Here is a 24587-nt window from a genome sequence, read left to right on the forward strand (position 1 = left end):
GCTGAAGAGATAGCACTGCGGTAGGGCATTTGCCTTGCAAGCAGCCAATTCAGGATGGACGGTGGTTTGAATCCTGGCATCTCATATGGTCCCACCCTTGTGCCTGCCAGGAGTGATTTCTGAGTGCAGAGCCAGGAGTAACCCCTGAGCATCGTCGGATGTGACCCCCAAACAAAACAAAACCAAAAAGAATGATGAAGACCTAGGGCCAGAGTGATAACATAATGGGTAGGGAGTTTGCCTTCCATGTGGCTAACCTGAGACTGACCCAGGTTTGATCCCCAGCATCCCATATGGTATTCCAAGCCTGCCAGGATCGGTTTCTGAGTGCAGAGCCAGGAGTAACCCCTGAGCACTGTCATATATGGCTCCAAAACAAACAAAACAAACAAACAAATAAAAAGAATGATGAAGACACGGGTCTGCAACCCAGGGCTTGAGACAGTCAGTCCATAGTGTAGCATGTACACTGATTTGTATATGAACACCTGCCTTTCCTGATTTCTCTTTGTTCCTGCAGCAGGAGCCTAAGAAAAGTTGTTGTTTTGGGGTGTCCCTCTTGTCTGAGATGGAGCTTCTCCCACCTGGCTCTCAGGTGGGCTCTGCACTGTGTTTTTTCTCTGTAGGGCAACTCTTCTCCCACTCCTAAATATTCTTGCTTGGGAGCTGGTGAGATTGGGGGATGTGACCCAGGTTAGCACTCCTGGGGGGGGGGGAAGGACTATGTGACCCCATTGAGATTTGCTCTCAGGAATTTTTGCCTCTTTTGATGAAGGATGGGCAGGTAGGTATATGAAGTGAGCTGAAGGTGATAGAGATCATCTGTCTCTGAGGAGGAAGAGAAAGATGAAATCCACCAAAATACACATTTCTGGTGTTGAAAGCCATACTGGCCTTCTCAGTCACCTTTAACAGTGAATCTCAGTTTCTGTGTTAGCCATTTTGAGTTGGATTATTTATTGTTTGTTATGCAAATGATACTAACTCAAGTTACCCTAGGTCTCCCAATTCTGATTCAAGAATCGGAGTGGAGAGGACTGGAGAGAGTACAGGTGTTAAGTAAGACACTTAGCTTTATACATGTATAACCTTGGTTTATTCCTGGCACCACATATCTCCTGAGCCACACTAGGAGATATCACTGGTGCAGAGCTTACTGGGAGCAAGCCTTGATCACTGCCATGTATGGCCCCAAAACAAAAACAAAAATATGAGTCAAAGCAGGACCAATCTATGCGCAGATCTCCAGTTTTATGTGATGAGATGAAAATGAAAATGGTGTAACCTTCTGCACTCAATTGTTTCTCCTAAATCAGTTGGTTGTTCCCCAATGGGACTAGATCTGGAAAGAGTATAGATAAATAATGGGGATAGGGCCCTAATCCAATATGATACAGGTAACCAAGCAATGAGAGAAAGAGAAAAGGGGTTGGAGTGAGCAGGGTTCAGGGCGCATACAGACAAGGCTAGGTGGGATGCAGTGAAGAGTAGTGAGGCTTCAGGAGAAACCGAACCCATGACCCTTGACTTTGGATCTGCTGCCTCTAGAACTGCCTGATGGAAATGCCTGTGGTGTGATTGGGGCTTCCTGCTTCTGAGGTGCCTGTGGCCCAGAATCTCAGCCGGGCCTTCACCCAGTTGGGCTGTCTTCACCACGCCACCCTGCCCAGCTCACCTGGCCCTCCTCCACCAGCCCCCAGGCCTTCTGTAGGAAATAATCTTTTATTTACAGGTGATTTACAGTTAGAAAACCAGAAGCAAGGTGGGGGAGGGTCCTGGGGCTGTGATGGTCACTTGTCTGCGCGTACAAAGGAGGCGAAGACACTGTCCTTGCGGCTGAGCAGCTTCTCTGGCTCGTCAAACTCCAGGATGGCTCCACGTTTCAGAACAATGACCAGGTCAGCGCTTAAGATGGTGTGGACACGGTGCTGGTGAAGAGAGTGCCATGGGGGGATGGTCAGGTAGCTGCAGAGTTTCCCTCAGAAGCTTGTGGAGGGGTCTATGGTTCCAATCCTCCAAACACACTATGACCTCCTCCCTCTACCATGCTTCAGTTTTCTGCAACCCTCAAGCTTTAAAATTCAGAGCTTTCCCTCCCCCCACCAAACCTCTAGACATCTGATGGAGATGTCTAACTCAGGAGATAGCCTAACTCAGGGGACCTGTGGAACTAGCAGGATAGTCAGGGGTGAGGGGGACAGGTACAAACCTCTACAACCCCAATTCTGCAACCCACCCTTCCTGCACTGCTCCTGGCTCCTCTCCCAGTGTCTAAGCCCAAGTGAATCTCAGGGTTATCCATTCTTTGGGTGTTTCTTGCATCTCATTGATATTGGGCCCTTACCGCAATGGTGACCACTGTGCGGTCAGCAAAGGCCGTCATCACCACCTTCTGCAGGATGTTCTCCTGGGGTAAGGGGAGTGGGGTTGCAGCAATTGACTCACCTGCCCATGATGGGTCTCCCCTGGTTTGGAAGATGTGGGCCTCTGACTTTTGGTTCAGCTCCCCCACCCCATCGGACCCCAACTCTAACTCCATCACCTCCCTCTGTCTAGCACTGTCCCCTGAGTGTTTCCAAAGCCCCACCCCTATTGGAAGAGGCTAGAACCAACCGTGGCCATGTCAATGGAAGCTGTGGCTTCATCCATAATGAAAATGCTGGTCTTCCTCACGAAGGCACGAGCTAGGCAGAACAGTTGCCGCTGGCCCTGGCTGAAATTCTCCCCACCTTCCGTGATGATAGCATCTGAAATCAGCCCACCAGGGAGGCAGGCAGGGATGCTTAATCCTGTGTTCTTGGCTAGGGGATTACTTCAGGCTCATTTTCAGGGGTTCATGTAGGCAGGGGATTGTCCTCCCTGGGCTTCTATTATGCAAAGCATGTGGTAAATGTACTTTGAGTCACCTCCTTAGCAAATTCTCAGTTCTTTTTTGTTTTGTTTTGTTTTGTTTAGGGTCATGTCTGGTGGTGCTCAGGGGTTATTCTTGGCTCTACAGTCAGGAATCACTCCTAAGGTGCTTGAGGGACCATAGGGTATTTCAGGGTCTGAACCCAGGTCAACCGCATGCTATACTATCTCTCTGGTCCTAAATTCTGAGTTCTGAGTGAAGAAGCAGTTGTGGTTGGAGGTGTCAGGACATGTGTGTACAGAGATAGGCATGAGTGCTTGTGCCAGGAGCACAGGTGTGAGCGGGGTTGTGGTGCCCATAGCCCGCGTGCCAGCCACAATGACGACCAGAAAATCAGAGCATCTGATATAATGGGGCCTGGGATGTGCTGTAGGCAAGTGGGTTTTGCTGCAGGGAATCTTTGGTCAGTGCCCACAGTCCCAGTGAGCTTACAGTGGCAAACACACCGAGGTTCTGCTCATGGTAGACGTATACTGGTGTCTTCAAATTTCCCAGTCTGCCCACCCCTTCCTCAGTGTGGAACACCCATGGGTTGATGGAAAGGGGATGTGAACAGGGAGGACCAGCGTTTATTGAGGAATTATAGCCTCTGCTTCACAGAACTTAGAGAGAAGCTCTACATCTTCCTTCTCTGCAGAAGACTAGATTCTGGTCTGACTGATCAAGTGACCTGGGACCAATCATTTGCTTTCTGTCTGCTGAGAGGTGAGACTAAACGGTGGTGGGGTAGGGGCTGGGGATGGATGACCCAAGGTTCTACCAGAATCTGGACACACCTAAGACATGGTGTTCCCCCTCTTCAGTATCAAGGACACTACACTACCCCCAAGGCCCAGCCAGCTACTCAGCCAGGAGTTACCGAGTCCTCCGGGAAGTGCCTTGACCACCAGCTTCAGCTGTGCAATCTCCAGGGCCTCCCACAGCGTGCTATCTGAGCACTTTTTCTCAGGGTCCAGGTTAAAGCTGGAGGGGGACATGAAACGCCACAGACGGAAACAATACATGAGAACAGGTTGATGTCTGGCTGGCACGGGGGCACCTCAGTGGTGGTACCCCAGACCTGAGGGTCAGGGTACCCTGTACTAGTGCTTCCCCAAACCTGACAGTAAAGAGAAGAGCAGCCAGAGTAGACATAGTCTGAACAATGCTGCTTGCCTGAGGAGGTAAAGAGATGGCAATATTCACAGATATGGGGATTCCAGGGAGGGCTGTGAACCTCGGGTCTGGAAAGCATCTTTTTTTGGGGGAGAAGCAGTTTTGAGTCACACCCAGTGATTCTCAGAACCCCTCTTGGCTATGTGCTTGGGGTTTACATTGGCAGTGCTGGGGAACCAAGCAGTGTTGGGGACAGAACATCATCTGTGTGCTTGGGTCTCCTGCCTATCCCCCTCTGTTTGGGGCCTCCCCATCTGGAAGATGCTAGGGATAGAACTCAAGGCACTGATTCCCCATGGGCTGATGCTATGGCCGGGATGGGCTGTGGGGCTCACCGGATGGTGCCACTGAAGAGGACAGGGTCCTGCAGGATAATGGATAGGCGCGAGCGCAGCGTGTGCAGGGGCAGTTTGGCGATATCAATGCCATCGATGATGATGCGGCCTGTGTGGTAGGGGTCATGGCTCAGGAGCAGGGCTGAGACCCCATCTCCCACCTGGGGGGGATAGCCACTCACCTTCAAACATGTCCACCATGCGGAAGAAGGCAAGTGAGAAGGAGGACTTTCCACTGCCTGTGCGGCCACAGATCCCAATCTATGACAGGACCAGATTTGCCAGGGCTCTGGGCTGGGAGCCTTGAACTGGGAGCTCAGAGCATCTTTGATTTTTCAGTCAGGGGATGCTTTTATGGTCACACCTAGTAATGCTCAAGGACTCCTCCAGGCGCTGTGTTTAGGGATTACTCTGGCTGTGCTAGGGATGGAACCCGAGCCTTTTGCATGCAGAGCCTGTGTTCTTCCTGTTACATGATTCCCAGTATCTTCCCAAGTGGCTTTTCTAACCAGCTTCTCTTTGGCTGGGCTGCAATTAGGTTTGGGCTTGTTTCCTGAACTGGGGGCTTCCACAGGGACATGGCTATGTGATCAGGGGAGGGCGTCCCCTTGTCTGTGATGAGTGTAAGACCAATAATTCCTGTATATGGCTGCAGGGAAGTTGGGGTGCTGGCATATCACTGTGTGTCTTGCTGTAGCTGGGGTCTGAGTGTGATGTGCGGTAATGTTTCCATGTACACCCTTTAAACTGAATTCCTTTCCATCCCTATCATTTGGATACTGAAGGAAGTGGGGGTAAGAGAACAGTGGGGAGGCAGAGGGACAGGGAGGGCTCAAGAGAGGGGCAGCCAGGGAGTTGAGGGGGCATCAGGAAGAAGCCAAGGGCAGGGTCAGTTGTCTTCCCAGGATGGGGGGTGCTTACTCTCTTCCCCTCAGCCTCTGCTCTGTAGCTCGGGGGCTGGGACCTGAAATGGCTCTGGCAATTTGCAGTGCTCCAATAAAGCCTTCTATGCCAGAAGATTGAAAAGTACCTATGTTTTGGGTGGAGAAGGAACAGCAGGAAGAGAGAAGGAGGGGACCACCTTGTATCTGGTGAGGATGAGAGTCTCAGAGCCCGAGACTGGGGTTAAGGGGTGCAGGTACCCAGCCTTACCATCATGTTCTTTTTATTTTTGCCACACCTGACAGTGCTCAGGAATTATTCCTGGTGGGGCCCAGAGGACCACGGGGATGCTGGGGATCAAACCCAGGTCAACGGCATCTAAGGTAAGTACCCTCCCCACTGTACTACCATGGTGTCCCACCATCACCTTCTGTCCTGGGGAGATGAGGGCATTGACATGCTTCAGCACTGGCTTCAGGGAACTGTCGTAGCGCACACTCAAGTTCTGAATCTGGATCTTGCCCTGGTCTGGCCAATTCTTGGGGATCAGTGATGGTGCTGGAGGTTAGGCTGGGGTCAGCTCCCAGGCCCAGGGTTTGGGTTCCATCTTCACCCTTCCCTATCCCCCTTTCATGCTCCTCACCCAACAGCCCTTCATAGCTCTCGGCCTCTGTTTTCAGGAGCCCATGGATCCGTTTCACAGCCCCCAGCTGGATCTCCATGTCTGCCAGGTTCCGCACCATCCAATTGAGGTAGTTGGAGACCTGGGTGGGGGTTGTGTTTGTTATCAGGTGTGTCTGGGCTGTGTCACAGGGTGTACCCTAGCTGAAGGAGGTCCAGGTGCCTGGACCTTGTTTGCACACTGGTTGGTGGCAGGGAGGTGATTATGGTTCTTCATCTGTCATGCCTCTATAGCAGGGAGCCCAGGTAGCTCTTATACATGCATCAGGTACCCAAAGTATTTGGGGGCAAGTTCTGGGGTGTCTCTGTTGGGGAAAGTTCCCCATGGATTCTCCACTCACCATGAGGGCGTAGGTGAGGCCCAGTCCCACCAGGCCGGCACTCAGCTCCCCATGTAGAGAGTTGGAGATGGAGGTCACGGCAGCGATGAGGACCACACATGCCCCGATGTATTCCTACAGATGTGGGGAGCTGGCATGGTGCTCAGGGTTTGGAACCACAATGCCCAGCCTTCAGGGCTTGAGAGCAGTGCAGAGAGCAGCTCTGCCAACTCTCAACCTCAACCCCACAAGTCATGAGGACACACACACACACACACACACACACACACGAGAAGGCAAAGGTCCAGAAGCAAAGTGTGCAGTAAACATGGCTCCTTACCCTCACTTGCCCATGTGGGCCTCAACCACGACACATGCATAGACACTGGTACAGACCACTCACTGCAGAAGCACACTCATCATGGTCAAGGCACCACCCTTCTCCCTAAGGCACCCACACAGGCCCCCCATGATAAGGGGTGTATTTGCTCAGACTCTGGCCTGGAAAGAAGGGCAAGGTGGGAACCCACCCTGTGTGCCCATGATTACTCCTCCCACCCTCTGGCCCAGGGTTGGCCCTTCTGGCTCATCTCCATCCCAATCCATCCCAAGTGGCTGGCACTTGCCATGCGGACTTCTAGCCATCTGTTGGCTGCAGTGAGGAAGAGCGAGGCAATGTTGTTAGAATCTGTGTATTCGAGGAGCTTTTGCTGGAACCGGGCCTCATATCTGGAAGGAGAATGAGGAGGATCTCAGAAATATCTTGGTTTGTGGAACCCTCAAGTGTCTCTAGAGGGGGCCAGTTGAACTTTAGTAGCTGCATCCCCTCTGCTCCTGAATTGATGCTGGGACTCCAGAGGTGCTTGGTAATATGTTTTCTCTGCACTCCTGGTGTTTGTTCTGCTTAGATTATGTCCGATAGAGGACATAATTATGTCTGATAGAGGGTGTGTGTGTATGTGTGTGTGCGCGTGTGTGTCTGTGTGTGTGTATGTGAGGTGAGACATGAGAGGTGTACGAGCGACATCCACATTCACAGGTCAGGTATGTGGGCTGTGGTTTGCCAGAGGTGAGGAAAAACTCACAGGGGAAGGGATGGATTATACCACTGTTTTTTTTTTTTTGTTTTTGTTTTTTTGGGCCACACCCTGTGACGCTCAGGGGTTACTCCTGGCTATGCGCTCAGAAGTTGCTCCTGGCTTCTTGGGGGACCATATGGGACGCCGGGGGATCGAACCGCGGTCCGTCCTAGGCTAGCACAGGCAAGGCAGGCACCTTACCTCCACTGTTTTTTATACATCGTGCAAATTGTACCTAGATTCAAAGGAGTCTTCAACAATGTGATCCCAACTGCAAGGGCTATAGAATCAAATCTGAATTAATGGGATTACACCAGACTAAAATGTTTTTGTATGGCAAAAGAAAATGAGCTAAAACTAAAAGACAGCTGAGTGAGAAAAAGTATTTTCACTCAACATATCAGATAAAGGGTTGATATCTAGGAGATGCAAAGTACTCACAAATATTAACCCTGCAAAATCTAAAAACCCCAATAAAATGGGAAGAAGAAATGAATAGAAACGTTTCTGAGGAAGACCAACAAATAGCCAACAAGCACTTGAAAATATTGCTTATCATCACTCATCATTAGACAAATCCAAATCAAGACAACAATTAGAGATCATCTCATAGCAGTAAGGATGGCACATAGCAAAAATATTGGGAACTTGTGTTGGTGGGGATGTGGTGAGAAAGGAACTCTCATCCACTGCTGGTGAGAATGCTGCCTGGTCCAATCTATGGGAAACAGTATGGAGAGTTCTTAGTAAACTAAAATTTGAACTGCCATATGATCCAGTAATCTCGTTTTCGGATATCTATTACCAGAACAAAAAAATACTCATATAAAAATGTATGTACGCCACTATTCATAGCAGCACTCAGTACAAAAGCTAAGAATTAGAATCAACCTAGATGTTAAACAATGGATGAGTGTATCATAAAGAAGTTGCACATATACACAATGGAATACTACATAGCTTTAAGGAATGATGCCATCATGTAACATGGATATAACTGGAAGATCCTATGCTAAATGAAGTAAGTCAGAAGAAGAATAAATAAGTAAATACATAAACATAAATAATTTGTTTGTGATTTATAAATACATAAGCCAGAAGAATAAATACAAGATGATATTGCTTATATGTGATGTTTAGAATAAATGCATGAAGAAATGCAATGGTTTAAATAGGGGTTGTTGAGAACACCCTATAGAATATAGGGAGAGGATATATTGGGATAGAATATGGGGAGAAGAAAGACAATATGGAATGATGGGAACGGGGACTAAGGGGTGTCAAGTACATTCATTAGTGGTGTTAAGCCAGAGTCAACAACAATGAAATCATGAGACCAAACTTTAACAACCAAACTTAAATGGGTCTGTTATGCTGGCAGGCTAGGGCAAAGGTTGGTGGCAAGGGATGGACTCTGGGAACTTTGGTGGAGGGAGATTGACGTTGAGGTTGGCGTTGAGAAATTGTGTGTCTAAAATCCAACTATGAAGAACTTTGTAAATCACAATGGTGTAAGTAAAATAAAAATAGCATATGTGTGTACGAGTATAAGTCTCTGTGTACACCTGTATATATGTGAAGTGTGTGCATATGTTTACAAGCACACCTATGTATGTGTCTCTGCATTTATGTGCATTCATGTGTGTGCACAATCTCATACAACAAAGCAGTAGCTTCTGAGTCTGAGGACCATAGCTGAGGGTAAGAGGGGGCTAAGGCTTGTGAGGGATGGGCACTCGGGGACAGTTGTGTGATGGGGAGGATGGCAAGAAAAGTCCCAGTGCAGGCAGAGGTCAGAGCCTGCAAACTGTGACCTGCTGTCTGTGCCCAGAGGGAGACTCAGTTCCCTTCTCAGTCACCATAGGAACCATCTATGTGGACTGAACTGCTTTAACTGAGCCCACTGAGCTGAGTATGCCTGAGACCTCCTGCAAGAAAGTATGGCCTTAGAGAACAATCAGAGGACCAGCTAGGCCCAAGTCTGATGACAGCACAGCTCTCACTGACTATGTGATCATGTCTGGACTACATCTGCAGAGCATGGCTTCGCGTGGGCTTCCACAGAGATAAAATGCACTAATGCACATGGTACTAAACACACAGTACTTAATGTGCATTAATACACGTGGTACTAAACACATAGTGCTTAGCATCATGTGGTAAGCGTGTAACCAATAAATGATATTGGCAAAAGCCGGCGAGTCAAATACGGGCAGGAATAAGGAACAAGCCCTTTATTTCAGTGTGAAAACCAGTGTGTGTGTGTGTGTGTGTGTGTGTGTGTGTGTGTGTGTGTGTGTGTGTGTGAGTGTGTGTGTGTGTGTGTGTGCGTGTGTGTGCACATGTGCGCGCACCAGAGATAGGCCTGCATGGGCAGGAGCTCCTTGAATTGACATTAGGGCAAGTCTAAGGCTGAGGACAGATCACTGGGGTCTACCAGCATCTCCAGAGAGGCTCTGGCTCACTTTGGGGAAGTCACAATCTCTCTGACCCAGTCCCAAGCCTTTGAAGGCCTCTTGGACAGAAATAATGATTTCTAAAAAACCAAGAGTAGTGGGTAGGCACTGGGGTACCAAGAGACCTACTTGCTGAGGGCCTGGGAAGGTTGGGTGAGGCTGGGAGACCCTTGAGCCATAGAGAGAAGGCACAAGCACGCATGGAGCAGAGCCAGGCGAATGCAGTCTGCCAAACTTTCCTGTCCTCAGACAAGACCCAAGAGCCTCTGACCTGAGGCCTAGAGAAGAGGCTGCAGAACTGCCTGGGGCCACAGCAGGACATTAGGGGCTGGATAGAGGAGCCCCAGGCTGCCCTGCCCCTTCCAGGCAGCTCTGAGCCCTTGGATTACTCCTGGGCACAGGGTTGGGTGTCACAAGGCACTTGCCACACCCTGTGCAGCTGTGCTGTGCTAAAAATACTCCTTGGGTAAGGCTTAGAGACCAGAACCAAAATATCTGTGAGGGGTCTCTAGCCTGTCTGGCTTGAGCACCGATGCATGAATATATCAGGGATAAATAATAGTGAGGTGAAAAAGTACCTCCACTCCACTCTTCAGACAGCCTCTCCTGCTCCACTCCTACCCAAAATCAGTGTGGCAAGAGGATACTGAAGTCTTCAGAAAATTCCTTCAGTCTTGCAAAATCAATTTTTTTTCCTTTTGTTTATTGGGTCACACCCAGGTGCTCAGGGGTTACTCCTGGCTCTGCGCTCAGGAATCATTCCTGGCTGGCTTGGGCGACCATGTGGGATGCCGGGAATCAAACCCAGGTCTGTTCCAGCACAGAAGCATGCAAGACAAACACCCTACTAACACTCCGGCCCTGGAAAACCTTTTTCTAACCTTTCTAACCTTTTCTAACCTTCTAATCCCAGTGCCAGTAACACCTTCTCTATGATGGTTTCTGAGATTGTTTTCCTATGTACACCCACAACCCGTGTCCCACTCAGATTATCAGTGCCATGGATTTTTCCTGGCTGCCTCAAAGCCTCAAAGCCTCAAAGCCTGGGTTATAAATACTTCCAGGGCAGAGATTCATCTGACTCAGGTCTGTCTTTTTAGTGCCTGGCATGAGTCTTAGCACATGGTAAGTGCTTCATCAGTTGTTTATGTGCTTTGGGTCACACCTGGCAGTGCCCATGGATTATTGCTAATATGCTGATTGGGGGGTTGGTCCCTGTGTTTCTGGATTTCTGGGCCTCCCTCATACAAAGCATGAGGAATAACCCTCTGAGGTATCTCTCTAATCTGGTCTGTATTTTATTGAATGAGCGAACAAGTTTAAGTTAGAGCATTGTGGGGCTTTACAGAGAAGTATCTTCTTTGAGGCTGAGTTTTTCAGTTTTTCATTTCATTAAAATGGGAGAAATTGTATTTACCCCTGTGGTCACAGGCATAGAATGAACTAGACTGTCATATATAGGACTCAGTATGGCTATTGGGTCACTCCTTTAAAGGTGCCCACAGGCCAGTCCACAGGCTGGAAGGGCCTTTGTGAGCACTAATAGGTAAGTATTAATTTCCCCAGAATTGTTTATTTTCACATTCTGCTCAGTTTCTGGCAACACTGGGCCTGGCTGAAAGGCTGAGGTTTTCCTTTTTAATTTATTTTTGGGGGGATTACTCCTGGCTATGCATGCAGAAATTGCTCCTGGCTTGGGGTACCGTATGGGACGCTGGAGAATTGAACCATGGTCTGTCCTAGGCTAGCCCACACAAGGCAGAACATCTTCTGCCACCGCTCCAGCACCCTTTTTAATTTTTTGTGTTTTGTTTTATTTTGGGTTTAGACTGGGTTGTGTAGGGGTTACTCATGGAAGACTTAGGGGACCATATGAGATGCTAGGCATTGAACCCAGATACTGCTGTACTATTAATCTACCCTGTCCCCAATAAGTTTTCCTCTTTGGATCACACGTATCTCACTAATACACTCTTCACTGGGCATCAGCTGGGTCAGCCTGAAGGTATTTCCTGGGCTTCCCAAGTAAGCTCATGATATGAAATCAATAACAGCCCATCACCTCCCCGTGGGACTCTGGTACCTGAAGGCCCGGATGGTGGTGAGACCTTCCACAGTCTCAGCAAAGTGTGAGAGCAGTGGTAGCTGTGTGGCATCATCCAACTGCTGAAGGTCCCTGTGGGGAGCAGAGAAAGAGAGTTCTGAGAAGGCTCGGGGCTCAGGCTGGTTTTGAATCCCAGCTGCTTCCTCACTTCCAGCCACTAAGATGAGGGCAAATGGCTTTGACTCTCCAGGTTTCCTTTACTCACTGAAGGCAGATACTAGTATTTTCACTTAATCCAGCTATGGTGAGGATGGATCTAAAGCTGGTTTATGGAAAACGCTACTACAGAGCATGCAGTGGCACTTCCTGTCACCCTTGATAGACCTTATACCTGTACCTGCTTCTGCACTTAGGGTTGCTTTAGTGTCCTGGAGCCACAGGACCAAAAGGACCAAGAATTGAGTTTTCCTCCTTTCCCCAATAGCCACACCTGTTCTCCCAACCACAGGCCAGAATCTAAGGAGCAACTGGAGGGAAAGCAGCCAGAAGTTTCTGTGGCAACAGCATTGATCCCCTTGGCTGCACCTTGACAGCAGGTTGGCAGAGGAAAGCAAGGTTGGGAGGCTGGAAGCAGTTTTTTTGTGGATAAACTGTCCCCAGAGCCCAAGTAGGTGCCAAGGGAACTGCTGGCAGAAGGTAGGAACTTTGTAGAACAGCTTGTGTAGTGCTTAAAAGGCCACTAGGAGTGAGTGATGCTGATGCATCATATTCTCAGTGGGGATGGGATCCTGGGTCCTTTGAACAAAAAGCCATTTATACTGATCTTGAGCTTTGTGGTCAAAGCAGTGATAGTCCAAATGTATCTCAATTTAATTATGGTTGCAGCTAATCAGTGACTTACTCCAGTTTCTAACCAACTTTGCACACTGAGGAAAGGGATGTAACCTTTCAACCACAGCTGCAGTAAGAAAGAATTCTGCTAGCATGAAGTGGTGGTTACACAATCCAGAATAAAGTTTTCATCAAGTAAAGCTTGGTTTTACTCTTTGAATGATCAATATTTTCTGTTGATTTCCGTTTTTATTTGTTTTGGTTTGGTTTTGGGGCCACACCCAGTCGTGCCCAAGGGTCAGTCCTGGTTCTGCACATAAGGATCATTCCTGTCAGGCTGCTGAGAAATCAAACCCAGGTCAGCTGTGTGTAAATAAAGTGCTCTACTAACTATACTATGGATCTGGTCCCAATTTTTTGTTCTATTTCATTAAAGAAAAATTTAAAATGTATATGTTTGTTTTGGGTGGGTGGGGGAATATTGAGCTTTACTCAGCAGTTGCTCAGGGATCATTCCTGACTCTATTTATTCATCATATCTGGTTCTGTGTTCAGGGATCACTCCGAGTGGGACTCTGGGGAGTCTATGTGGATGCTGAAGATTGTTAGAGGGTCATCCATATGTGAGGCAAGCATCTCACACACTCTACTATTTCTCCAGCCCCCTCGATTTGTTTTTAATGATTGCTAATCATTCTAGGACCCACTGATAAGTTGCCTTTGACCATTTAAGAAACACTGGAGGCTCTCTAAAGATTTCCCTATCATTCTCTTGAACAGGTTGGCTCCGAGAAAGAAGTTCCTAGAGAATGGATTCACAAGGAGATGTGTAAAGAGAGGTACACAGGAAACTGAACCCCAGAGAGTGCAAATGGAACCATACCACACTGTGAGAGGTTCCTGCTATCTAGGCTCTGACACCCCTCCCACCAGTCCCTGGGTTCATGCCTCATCCATGTGCCTGCTCCCTGGACTCTGGCATCCAGTCTTGGGAAGCATGTGGCAACATCAAGGAAGTGCTGCCTTCATGCCTGCATAGGCCCGAATTCAGCATTTCAAATTTTTGCTGGCTCTTCCCTGGAAATAATCCAGGAGTGATAGCATCTCTGGGTGAAAACGTCTAAGACCTCCTGTTTGCTACCTTTTCCATACATCCCCACCCTTTTTTGGGGGGAGAACATTAATTCTTTGATGATGATGCTTCTATTAAGGCTATCCCCTACCCACTGCCAGGTCCCTCGCTCTCATCCTCCCCAGAGGCTTGCAAAGCTGTCCTCACCTGGATGCCACCCGGAAGTACTTCTGGATGAAGTAGCACACCACAGCCAGGGGCAAAAGGGTGACGAGGAACACAGGGGTGACATAAGAGATGACAGCCAGAGCAGAGACGCAGAGCAGGGTGGACCGGCTCAGGCATTCTAGTGTGGATGGGATGTGCTGAAGGCAGGAAGGGAAACAGAGAGAAGACTGACCCCTACAATGCTCAATGTGGGGCTTGCTTCATGAGGGGCATCTGTCTCATCTTCCCTGCTACTTGCAGTCTCCTGAGAGCAGGAACCAGCTCTTTGTTTTCTTGCCATTTAGTCAGATGGTAAAAAGCTCAGGCTAACTTGAAACGACTGTTCTCTTAAAGCCAGTCACTTTGCTTCAGAATATGCTAGAACTTTACAGAAGTAAGCCAGGGAAAGGTCTTGGTGGGGAGCCAGAAGAAACTGGTTGCCCTCAGCCTTCCCTGGGGGATTTCACAGGGAGGTAGTATAAGAATGGGGGACAGCTACAAATATGCTTGTAACCATGGTGCTTAAATAAAGATATTATTTTAAAAAAAGAAAGAAAGAAACCTAAAGAAAAAGAAAGATATTAGTTTTATTCTGATAGCCCTAAACTCTACATGCCTATTGGTATCAAAATAAAATATCTTTATTATGCATATAAAAAAAAGAATGGGGATAGCACCAGAGAAGCTCTGAACAGGGGCTAAGGGTCATGGTCTGGTGTACCTGATCGATGGTGTTACAATCAGATGAGAACCTGTTCAGGATGCTTCCCAGAGGTGTGGTCTCAAAGAACCTGTGAGAAATAGATAGACTCATTGGTTCCTGCCTTGCATGGGCTCCTTTCCATACCTGAGGGAGGGAACTGCTGCTTTCATTTCAGCCACTCTGGGTTCATCCCAAGGGCCTGACTGGTCTGTGGTGAGTGGTTGCGATATAGGGCTGAGGTCATCAAGACTGTGTCCCTGAGAATCCCCACAGTCCAAAAAAGGGTACTGGCCTCTCACTCAGGCTGCCAACTCTCACCCTCAGAGGCAACCACTCCACCTGACTCTCTGCGGAGTCCTCCCTGGAACAGTGTTCTCACCAGAGAAACAGGTCCCTGGGGACAGCTTGTCCGCTGGCTGACATGACTGGCTTTGACCTGGAGCCAGCCTGACCCTCCAGAGGAATTTAGAACCACAGATCTGGGGCACAGGGAGGTTAAAGAAATTCTGAGGCCATGTCTGTGGGTCAGTGAGAGATCAAGAGGCTAAAAAGCAAAAAGTACAATCAGATGATGAAGTCTGGAAAGGGGCCAGGTGAATGATCTGCCCATATTGGTTTAAAAATGAGTTGGTTTTGTGAAATAGGTCACATGAAAAAAGACAAATAGTGTATGTACTCATATATGGAAGATATTTGAACAGAACGAAAGCAAACCTTCAGATTACAAGAATATAGGTGCTTGCCAGAGGAGGACAGAGTAGGCTGGGTAAGGGGTTCCATTATAAAGTAGAGGATGGAAACTAGACTTTTTTGTTTTGTTTTGTTTGGGGATTATATCTGACAATGCTCAGAGGTTATTTCTGGCTGTGCTTGGGAAGCTGTGGATTAAATCCTCTTGGCCATGTGCAAGGTTAGAGCCCTACCCACTGTATTATCAAACCAGCCTGAAACTAGACTTTTGCTGGTGATCATGATATTGAGTTACAATGCTAGAGTACAAACATTTAGATAATATTAAAACCTAGTTTTCCTCCAATAAAAACACATCAAATAAAAAGGAGTTGGTCAGCCAGTGAATGACACCTCTAAATTATTTTCCCATGAAGAAAACAGTTACAGAGTTCATGTTCATCATCAAAGGAGATGTGAGTTTTTCTCTTTTTGGTGGTTTTGGGAACACAGCTGATAATGTTTAGGTCTTACTCCTGGCTCTGTAGGTTGGTGTCACTCCTAGAAGGGTTTACCAAGAGATTAAACCAGAATCGACCCCATGGCCCTGTGATAGAAAATGGAAACAGCTGTATCAGGCCAGCAAGGAGAAAAGAGAAGCAGGGATAGGAGGTAAACCCTCGAAGACAGCTGTGTGGGGTGGGAAAGCACCTATGTTATGCAGAAAAGGACCTGGAGGTAGGTCTGAGATGCCTCCTGTGTAGGCTATGTGATGAGATGAAGATGCGCATGACAGGCCTACACTGAATCAATACCAAGTTCTTGTTGCACCTGTTTTTGCAACAAGGAGGGACTATGATACAGACTAGCCAGGGTGGAGGGTGGGAGGTACCTCATGGGAGCTAGGATGATCCGATTCAGCAGGCTGCGGTGTAGTCTTTTGGCCACCTTCAGTCCAGTCCACTCCACAGCTATGGACGTGACAAGGCAGAGCGCAATGCCCAGTCCACAGAGCACTGTGAACACCATGGCATACACAGTCTGGTCCAGGGAGCACTCCTGGATCAGGCAGAGCATGAGGTAGGATCCTGAGGGGCCCTCGGCTCAGCATCCAGCCTCCACCCACCCTTTTCCTGTCCTCTGATGTCTTGATTTTGCCACTTATTCATGGCATCTCCTACCTGGCTAAGGGAGCAGTTCCCGGCCGGCCCAGGAGTCAGGGTCAAGGTGCTGTCGGTCCACTTGGCCAGCCAGTAGTCTATAGCCACCAGGACCATGTGCTTGAGCAACTGCGAGAAGACGAGCAGGGAGAGGAGCAAGAGGCCGGCAGACGACAGGTACTTGGCACAGGCCCGCCATGGGATCTTGGCGCGCTGGTGCAGCACCGATGACAGATTGTCCTCCTCCTCACTCTCTGCAGCCTCTTCTGTGAGCCACAGAAACCCGCCCATGACCTCCTGCTCCACGTATTTCCATGGGTCCATGGGGTAGGAGGGGCACATTATTCTCACTGACATATGGGGAAACTGAAGCACATAGAGGCAGGGTAGCGACTTAGTCAAATCTCTCTCACTACTGTTAGCACCCAAATCTGAGTGTCCACACAGTGGACCAGACGTCAGGGGGTGAGTGCACGCTTATGTCCCGTGTACCTTCCTCCTCCTCCTCCTCCAGCAGGAAGCCATCTCGGGAGGACATGGCACGTGGCAGACCCTGAGAGGGTTCTGTGACTTTTCTCTCCATGACAGTCTCCTGAAAGACACATAGAACCAAGGCTTTCAGCACGTACAGAGGGGAAAAGTGGGGCTGCCAATGGGGGAAGGTCAATGTCAGTTCTCTAGGCTGTCCCTGCCTGGGAAAGAATCCAGGTGGACACTTTTTTTGTTTGTCTGTTTTGGGGACACACCCAGCAGTGCTCAAGGGTTACTCCAGGCTCTGTGCTCAGAAATCACTCTTGGCAGGCTCAGGGGACCATTGGGATGCTGGGGATCAAATCTGGGTCTGTCTGGGTTGTCCACATGCAAGGCAAATGCCCTACTGCTGTGCTATTGCTTTAGTTCCCATGTGGACACTTTTTTTTCTTGGTTTTTGGGTCACACCCGGCAGTGCTCAGGGGTTACTCCTGGCTCTATGCTCAGAAATCGCTCCTGGAAGGCTCAGGGGACCATATGGGATGCCAGGATTCAAACCACCATCCTTCTGCATGAAAGACAAATGCTTTACCTCCATGCTATCTCTCCCGCTCCCATGGACACTTTTTTTGTTTGTGTTTTTGTTTGTGGTTTTTTTTTGGGGGGGGTCACACCTGGCAGCGCTCTGGGGGTTACTCTTGGCTCTGTGTTCAGAATCTCTCCTGGCAGGCTTGGGGACCATATGGGCTCTGGGGTTACTCCTGGCTCTGTGCTCAGAATCTCTCCTGGCAGGCTTGGGGGATCATACGGGATGCTGGGACTCAAACCACCATCCTTCTGTATCTAAGGCAAATGCCTTACTGCTGTGCTATCTCTTCGGCCCCTCCCATGGACATTTTTTAAAGCTAACTATGGTGGTTCTTGGGGATTACTCTAGGCCCTCTATTTCAGGTTTCTCCAGACAATACATGGGAGAACATGTGATGCCAGGGACAGTGTCAAGGTTGGCCACACACCAGTTAAGCAACTTAACCCCCATTATACTCTCTTTATCCAGCTCATGGACAAATGTTTGTCTTACAAGAATTTTTTCCTTCCCTGGAACCCCTGAGTTCTTCCAGAAGTGACCCCTGAGTGCAGAACTAGGAGTTAGTTCTGAGTGCCACCAGATGAGTTTAAAAAATACCCACAAACCCCACAAAACTAAAATTAGGGGACAGGAGTGATAGTACAGAGGGTAGGGCATTTGCCTTGCACATGGCTGACTGGATTCCATACCAGGCATCCCAGGTGGTCTCCCAAACCTGTAGGAGTGATTCCTGAGTGCTTAGCCAGGAGTAACCCCTGAGTACCACCACTGAATGTGGCCCAAAAACCATCACCACCACCACCACCACCACCACCAACAACAACAAAATAAACCCCAAACTAGAATTAACTCCTCCTTAGCATCCCACAGTACACCAAGACCCCTGTGAGAGACCTCCTCACCTCGGTGATTCAGAGTGGATAATCTTTCTTCTAGATGGGCACTGCTCAATGGACATGCTTCTCATCCCTGGCCATAATAATTTATTCAAAGGAGCAGGTGATGAAATAGTACCCATGAACATCAGCCCTGGGACTTTTGCTAACCTATGGTGGAAGCAGCCCCTCACCACAAAGAATTGAGTTGGGGGACATAAATCTGAACCACTACTGACTCTTCTGCTTCTCCATCAAGGAAGTCTATTAGAGGGGAGTTGAACCAAAGGAAAGTCAAAACAGACTTCTGGCAACTTGGTATGGCTACCTGGATCCGATTTCATTGGAAGCCTTAACATACCTGGACCTTATGATTCCATGAGTCAGAAACTCTTTAACTGCCCTTCTCTCTTTTTCTTTACCTGGCCAATTCAAGATAGTTTCTGGCAACTTAATATCTCCATGTAAGGGGAAGATGTCCACCTGCTACCTTGGTAGCTTGTACAAGTATGAGCTCTGCTTGGGGCCAGCTCATGCCCAGTTTCCATATCTGTCCTGGGGGAACTGGAGCAGTGAGGTCAGGAAGGCTTTCATAAATTAATATTCTAGCTGAACCTTCCTTGACAACCTAGGATATCCTCACCTTCTCCAGCTCTTGGTCTTGCCGATTCATGAGAGTCTTCCAGTGCTCAAAGAGCTGGCACTCAGATCTCTGGAAATCCTTGAGTGTTCCCTCTCTTTGGATGGTGCCATCCTTCATAGCAATGATCTGGAAAAGGGATAAACATATCCAGCCCTGGGTATTAGGTGGGGAGGATGGTGGCGGCCACACACCTGCCTATCCAAGAACCCGAGAAGGACATACACACATTACAGACCATCTCAGGCTTTCCCCCTGTGGCAGGTGTATACCCTAACTTCATCAATGTGCCCAAAGGTTGAGTTTGGTACAACTGTGGGGGTACCAGCATGGGAAGATCTACAGAGCCAGGACACCTGGTTGCATACCCGTCTCCATCTATGGGTGGCAACTGTAGACATGCTTAGAACTGGCTAATGGTATGCCACCCTAAGTGTTCAACTGCAGCTCATGGAGGCTCCTTATGGTTGGCAAATACCTGTGGGTCTAAGAATGCACAGCTCCACCTCTTTGGAATCAACATGCTGCTTTGTATTATTGCAAACACTCAGGTTTCACACACATGGACACCTGCCCTTAATTCAGACCTGCCCTTTCTCCAGCCTAGGGTTTCAGGAGCTTGTTCAAGGATGCTTTAAAAGCCTGAGCATGTCAGGCTTTGCCTTCTTTGGACTACACAGAGGCCTGAACTACCCAGCCTTCATTCATCACTGTGCAACTGCACAACCAAACCCACTGCACCTACTTTAACAGGTTTTTAAATTTTTGTTTTACTCTTTGTTCTCAAGCCACACCCAGAAGTACTTAGTGCCTACTCCTGGGTCTGCACCAAAGGATCACTCCTGGTGGGGAGCAGGGTATCTTATGATATGCTGGGGATCAAACCTGGGTTGACTGTGTACAAGGCAAGTAAGTGCCTTATCCGCTGTACTATCTCACCAGCCTGAAATAACTTCTTTTCAAATGCTTTTATTTTATTTATTTATTTGTTTTTGGTTTTTGGGCCACACCCAGTGGTACTCAGGGGTTACTCCTGGCTGTCTGCTCAGAAATAGCTCCTGGCAGGCACAGGGAACCATATGGGACAACGAGATTCGAACCAACCACCTTTGGTCCTGAATCGGCTACTTGCAAGGCAATGGCCGCTGTGCTATCTCTCCGGGCCCAAATGCTTTTATTTTAATTAAAATTGTTTGTTTGTTTGTTTTAACAGAGGGAGGATCTTACCCACAATGAAGGAAATTATGAGGAAACTACGAGGAAATTAGCAGGGTCACACAGCACATGCATGGAGTGTCAATTGCAGGAGCAAATTTCAAAGTCAGGCAGACCTCAGGTTTAAAAACTCATTGACTTTCTATCTTAGAAATGAAATCCTGGAGCTGGACCCATAGTACAATGGGTAGAACTCTTGCATTATACGAGGGCCACTGGTTTCAATCTCTGGTACCCCATATGGTCCTCTAAGCCTATCAAGAGTGCTCTTGAGTGTAGAGACAAGGAGTACGCCTTAAGAACACCAGGTATGCGCGTGCGCGCGCGTGCACACACACACACACACACACACACACACACTCTCACACACACATGCCAAAAAGCAAACAAACCAGAAATGAAATCTTGTCCCCATCCCTACTTCCCTTCCTTACTCCCTCCCTCAAAAAAAGTTTCAGGTCCTGACTATTCTCTATATGTTGAGTTACAGGAATTTAGTTAACATAAGGTTTCACAAACTTACATTCAATTATTAATAGAAAGTTTCTGTCACTACTGCTTTTGTGCTATTGTTTGTTTCTGTGTTTCCACCTGATCTTAATTGACACGGTCCACAGCAGGGCAGAGAATGAGATGACATCCTCCCTTCCCGTCCCCCATCTTCCCAGGGCCCAGGTGAATCACCTCAAGGGGTAGGACACAAAAGGTAGGTAGGAGAACAGGGTTTGTTTCCTCTTGAGGCAGCTTGCCAGCTCTGCAGGTTCCCACAGGGGACCAGGCCAGGATGAGAACAGTGACAGCTAGGGGGTGAGATGGAATACTCCTGCCCAGCGGGGCCTCCCTCACAACCAACCTGCATGAACTAGCCAGTGTAGGTCTGGCTGCTTTGCAAACATTTGCATCTTACTACCAAGACTCCATGCAGGGTCCTTTGGAGATGTTTTACTGTCTATTGCCTCAGCCATCTCCATGAGAGCCCCTTGTCCCTCACCCAGTCTGCATGTGGCAGGTACTGAAGCTTGTGAGTCACCAGAACCACTGTCCTCTGGTCATCCCGGAGCAGCTCAAGGATTCCAGCCTGCATCAAGTGGTCGCTCAGGTGGACGTCCAGAGCTGAGAAGGGGTCATCCTGGGCAGAGGGGAAAGGAGAGGGAGGAGAAAGTCACAGTGAGTAATCACAGTGACTCACGAACCCACCAGATTCCATGCTTAGGTTTGGTTTAAGAATTGGTTTGGACTGGTCCGAGTGCAGTGGTTACAATTAATTAATCACAGCCAGTTACAGATTTCTTTGTTCCTTCTCCACTCCCACTGCTTCACTTCACTAGCCTTAAAAAAAAAATTGGTTTATCCGGGGCAGGAGAGATAGCATGGAGGCAGGGTGTTTGCCTTGCATGCAGAAGGACAGTAGTTCAAATCCTGGCATCCCATAGGGTCCCCCGAGCCTGCCAGGAGCGATTTCTGAGCATAGAGCCAGGAGTAACACCTGAACATTGCCAGTGTGACCCAAAATCCAAAAACAAACAAACAAATAAAAGAATTGGTTTGTCCACTGTGTGACCTTGGACAACCACTTTGGACTTCAGCTATTATCTCTTATCTCCCACAAATGGATCTAGTCATCTCCTTAAATTTGAATTCCTTAACCTATAGAGCAAGGCCTGTCATAGCTCCTGCATCTTCCTTTCCAGCCTCACTTCTCATTTGTCCAGTCTGAGTTCCCACCTCTCTGGTTTCCAGGAGATCTGCCAGGCCATTTTGCACTTTGACTCACTCCCCAGTGCTCTCCTCTTCCTATAATTATGTTAATAACTTGCTCTTCTGGGGCCGGAGAGATAGCATGGAGGTAAGGCGTTTGCCTTTCATGCAGAAAGGCATGGTTCGAATCCCGGCATCCCATATGGACCCCCGAGCCTGCCAGGAGCGATTTCTGAGCATAGAGCCAGGAGTAACCCCTGAGTGCTGCCGGGTGTGACCCAAAAACCAAAAAAAAAAAAAAAAAAAAAAGAACTTGATCTTCTACATCCTACATCCGCTCCTGAGCCCCAGGCTGAGTCCTGGTCTCCTCTCTACTGCAGTGACATCTTGCACAAAGCCAGACCTGATAGGTATTATTCATCCCTAAGAACTGAGGCCTCTTAAACTGAGAAGTTTATGCAGGTATATGTGTGGGAGTGTGTCTGTGCTAGTTGTCTAAGTGTTTGAGCATATGTATATATTCATGTGTAAAAACATAATAGTATAAGTGAGTATTTATGAGCATGTGTATATATATGTGAGCATAGGAGGTATGCATGTGTATAAATGTGCATGCTTATGTGTGTGTACGAGAGTGTGTGTGGAGTGCATGAGTGTGTGAGAGTACGTGTGCATATGTGTGAGTGTGCGAGTATGTATATGATAGAGTGAATGTGGAATATGTATGTGTGTGTATATGTAAGACAGTATGGAGTATGTATGTATGTGTGTACATGTTTGCAGCACAGCAGTGATAGGCATCCAAGGAAGGAGCCAGTGGGGACTCACCAAGAAGACGACATTGGTATGCTGGTAGAGAGCTCTGGCCACGCTGATCCGCTGGCGCTGACCACCAGACAAGTTGATGCCCTGTCACCAAAGGGAGGAACATTTAGATTCCACAGACCTTCAGGAGGGCTTCTCCTTACTCCTGCTTGATATTTTGGTTCCTCCACCTCATAGTCTACTCCCTTTGCAATAAGAAGAAACATGAACCTTTCTTGGGTTCATTTGGAAGTTGGAAGCATGATCCCCAGTTGAAAATTCATCACGTAGGAGACAGGAACTCTGACATAGAAAACCAGGACAAATGAAATGGGGATTTGTATGTGTGTCAGGGGGAAGGGAGATTGGGTTACACCAGTTGTGCTTTGAGGACTACTCTTGGCTTGGTGCTTGAGGGTTATTCCTGGCGATCAGAGAACCACACTGGGGATCAAACCTGGGGTTCCTGCTTGTCAAGCATTTGCTGCAGCCCTTTGAGCTAGGAAGTAGGGATTTAAATCAAACACAAGAATAATCACTGAGAATCCTATTGTCTGAGTTTGTAGAGGAGAATCCTGTGTGGAAAATCCTGGCTCTGGCACAGAATAGTGCAGCTCTTAGGGAACTGTGGGGTCAGCAGGAAGGAGCTGCCAACCACCTTCAGGCTAGAAAGTGCCGATCTGACCTTTTATGGGGAGTGGCTGAAAAAAAAAATCTACCAGGGGTCAGAAACTTCCCTAGACCCAAGGACTCATTCAGACCCCACAGACCCCACTTTTGGTAGCTCTTCAACCTGTTTTCTCCTTTTTTTTTTTTTTTTTTTTTTAAACCAGTGACCTGCTTCCCCAGAAGGATCCTGGGGCCCACTGGTGGTGGTGGTGATTTTGATTGGTTTTGCAAAAACACTGCAGGCTGTTACTAACCCTTTCCCCAATCTGGGTCTGGTCTCCATGAGGCAGGATATCAATGTCTGGCTGCAGGGAGCAGGCTTCGATGACCATCTTGTACCTGGAGGAGGGACACACAGTCACTCAGGCCACTGAAGTGGGGCTGAGCACGTGCACAAGGTCATTAGTGTCTGGGCAGCTGGGTTCGGGCTGAGACTTGGCTCTAATGGGCCCCCTGCTTGGATGCAAGCAAACACTGAGAGCATGAAAAGAGCTGAGGGCAGCTCTTCACCCACCTCAGAACAAGGAACAAGTTAAATATTTGAAGGATGAAACTGGATGGGAGCAAATATCCTGCATAAATGACCAATGAAGACCCCGGAGCTTTGTGAGGTGGGAGCAGCGACAGCTAGAGCCCAGGATTGGGGCACTGCCAGGGAAAATCACAGTGGTTGCTTCAGGCCCTAATGATGATGGCTCAGTAAATATTTGCCCAGCCTACACTCCTCTTCCTTCTCTGGCCTGAGAATCTCTCAACCTGGGCGGGAGCTAGCTAGGGGCCATGGGGCATCGAAGGGTGGCAGGTTTTTGTTTGTCAGGCAGCCTTGAATTGTTTCTTTTACTGAATGGCCAGGGAGTCCTGGGAAAGTGACCAAGCCTCCCCAGCTACAAAATGGGGTTAGAAATAGCATCTGCCTTCTCACATCGGGGGTAGAGGGGACATAGGGGGCAGCTCGGTTCCGCCCCTGGCACTTCACAGGAGCATCATCTGTCTATGTTTGAGTTATTATTGCCAGTGTAAGATGCGCTCAAGGCCTTGGCATTGAAAGCGGGGAATCTTGTTCACCAAACATTCAGGGGGCCTGGCCAGCCTTCCCAGGAGCCCCCAGAAAAGGCAGAAGC

The 24587-nt window shown here is 48.4% G+C and overlaps 1 protein-coding gene across 3 annotated transcripts in view; it reads right to left on the reverse strand.

Annotated features, from left to right (window-relative positions):
• Positions 1 to 1703: 1703 nt before the first annotated feature.
• ABCC8 (ATP binding cassette subfamily C member 8) overlaps positions 1704 to 24587 on the reverse strand; it is a 79476-nt gene continuing 56592 nt past the window's right edge. For all 3 annotated transcript variants that reach the window (XM_049781119.1, XM_049781118.1, XM_049781116.1), the window contains 20 exons: positions 23721 to 23805; positions 22822 to 22902; positions 21287 to 21424; positions 19084 to 19209; positions 16998 to 17097; positions 16527 to 16771; positions 16238 to 16404; positions 14695 to 14764; positions 13974 to 14131; positions 11903 to 11995; positions 6911 to 7013; positions 6306 to 6419; positions 5927 to 6047; positions 5711 to 5841; positions 4584 to 4662; positions 4402 to 4510; positions 3771 to 3874; positions 2614 to 2747; positions 2345 to 2407; positions 1704 to 1928 (listed from right to left, as the gene is read on the reverse strand). In XM_049781119.1, the coding sequence (XP_049637076.1) occupies positions 1791 to 1928; positions 2345 to 2407; positions 2614 to 2747; positions 3771 to 3874; positions 4402 to 4510; positions 4584 to 4662; positions 5711 to 5841; positions 5927 to 6047; positions 6306 to 6419; positions 6911 to 7013; positions 11903 to 11995; positions 13974 to 14131; positions 14695 to 14764; positions 16238 to 16404; positions 16527 to 16771; positions 16998 to 17097; positions 19084 to 19209; positions 21287 to 21424; positions 22822 to 22902; positions 23721 to 23805 (2359 nt within the window). In that variant the 3' untranslated portion in view covers positions 1704 to 1790. The remainder of the gene's footprint in view (positions 1929 to 2344; positions 2408 to 2613; positions 2748 to 3770; positions 3875 to 4401; positions 4511 to 4583; positions 4663 to 5710; positions 5842 to 5926; positions 6048 to 6305; positions 6420 to 6910; positions 7014 to 11902; positions 11996 to 13973; positions 14132 to 14694; positions 14765 to 16237; positions 16405 to 16526; positions 16772 to 16997; positions 17098 to 19083; positions 19210 to 21286; positions 21425 to 22821; positions 22903 to 23720; positions 23806 to 24587) is intronic.

The sequence above is a fragment of the Suncus etruscus genome, chromosome 9, assembly GCF_024139225.1.
Source record: "Suncus etruscus isolate mSunEtr1 chromosome 9, mSunEtr1.pri.cur, whole genome shotgun sequence".
NCBI lineage: Eukaryota > Metazoa > Chordata > Mammalia > Eulipotyphla > Soricidae > Suncus > Suncus etruscus.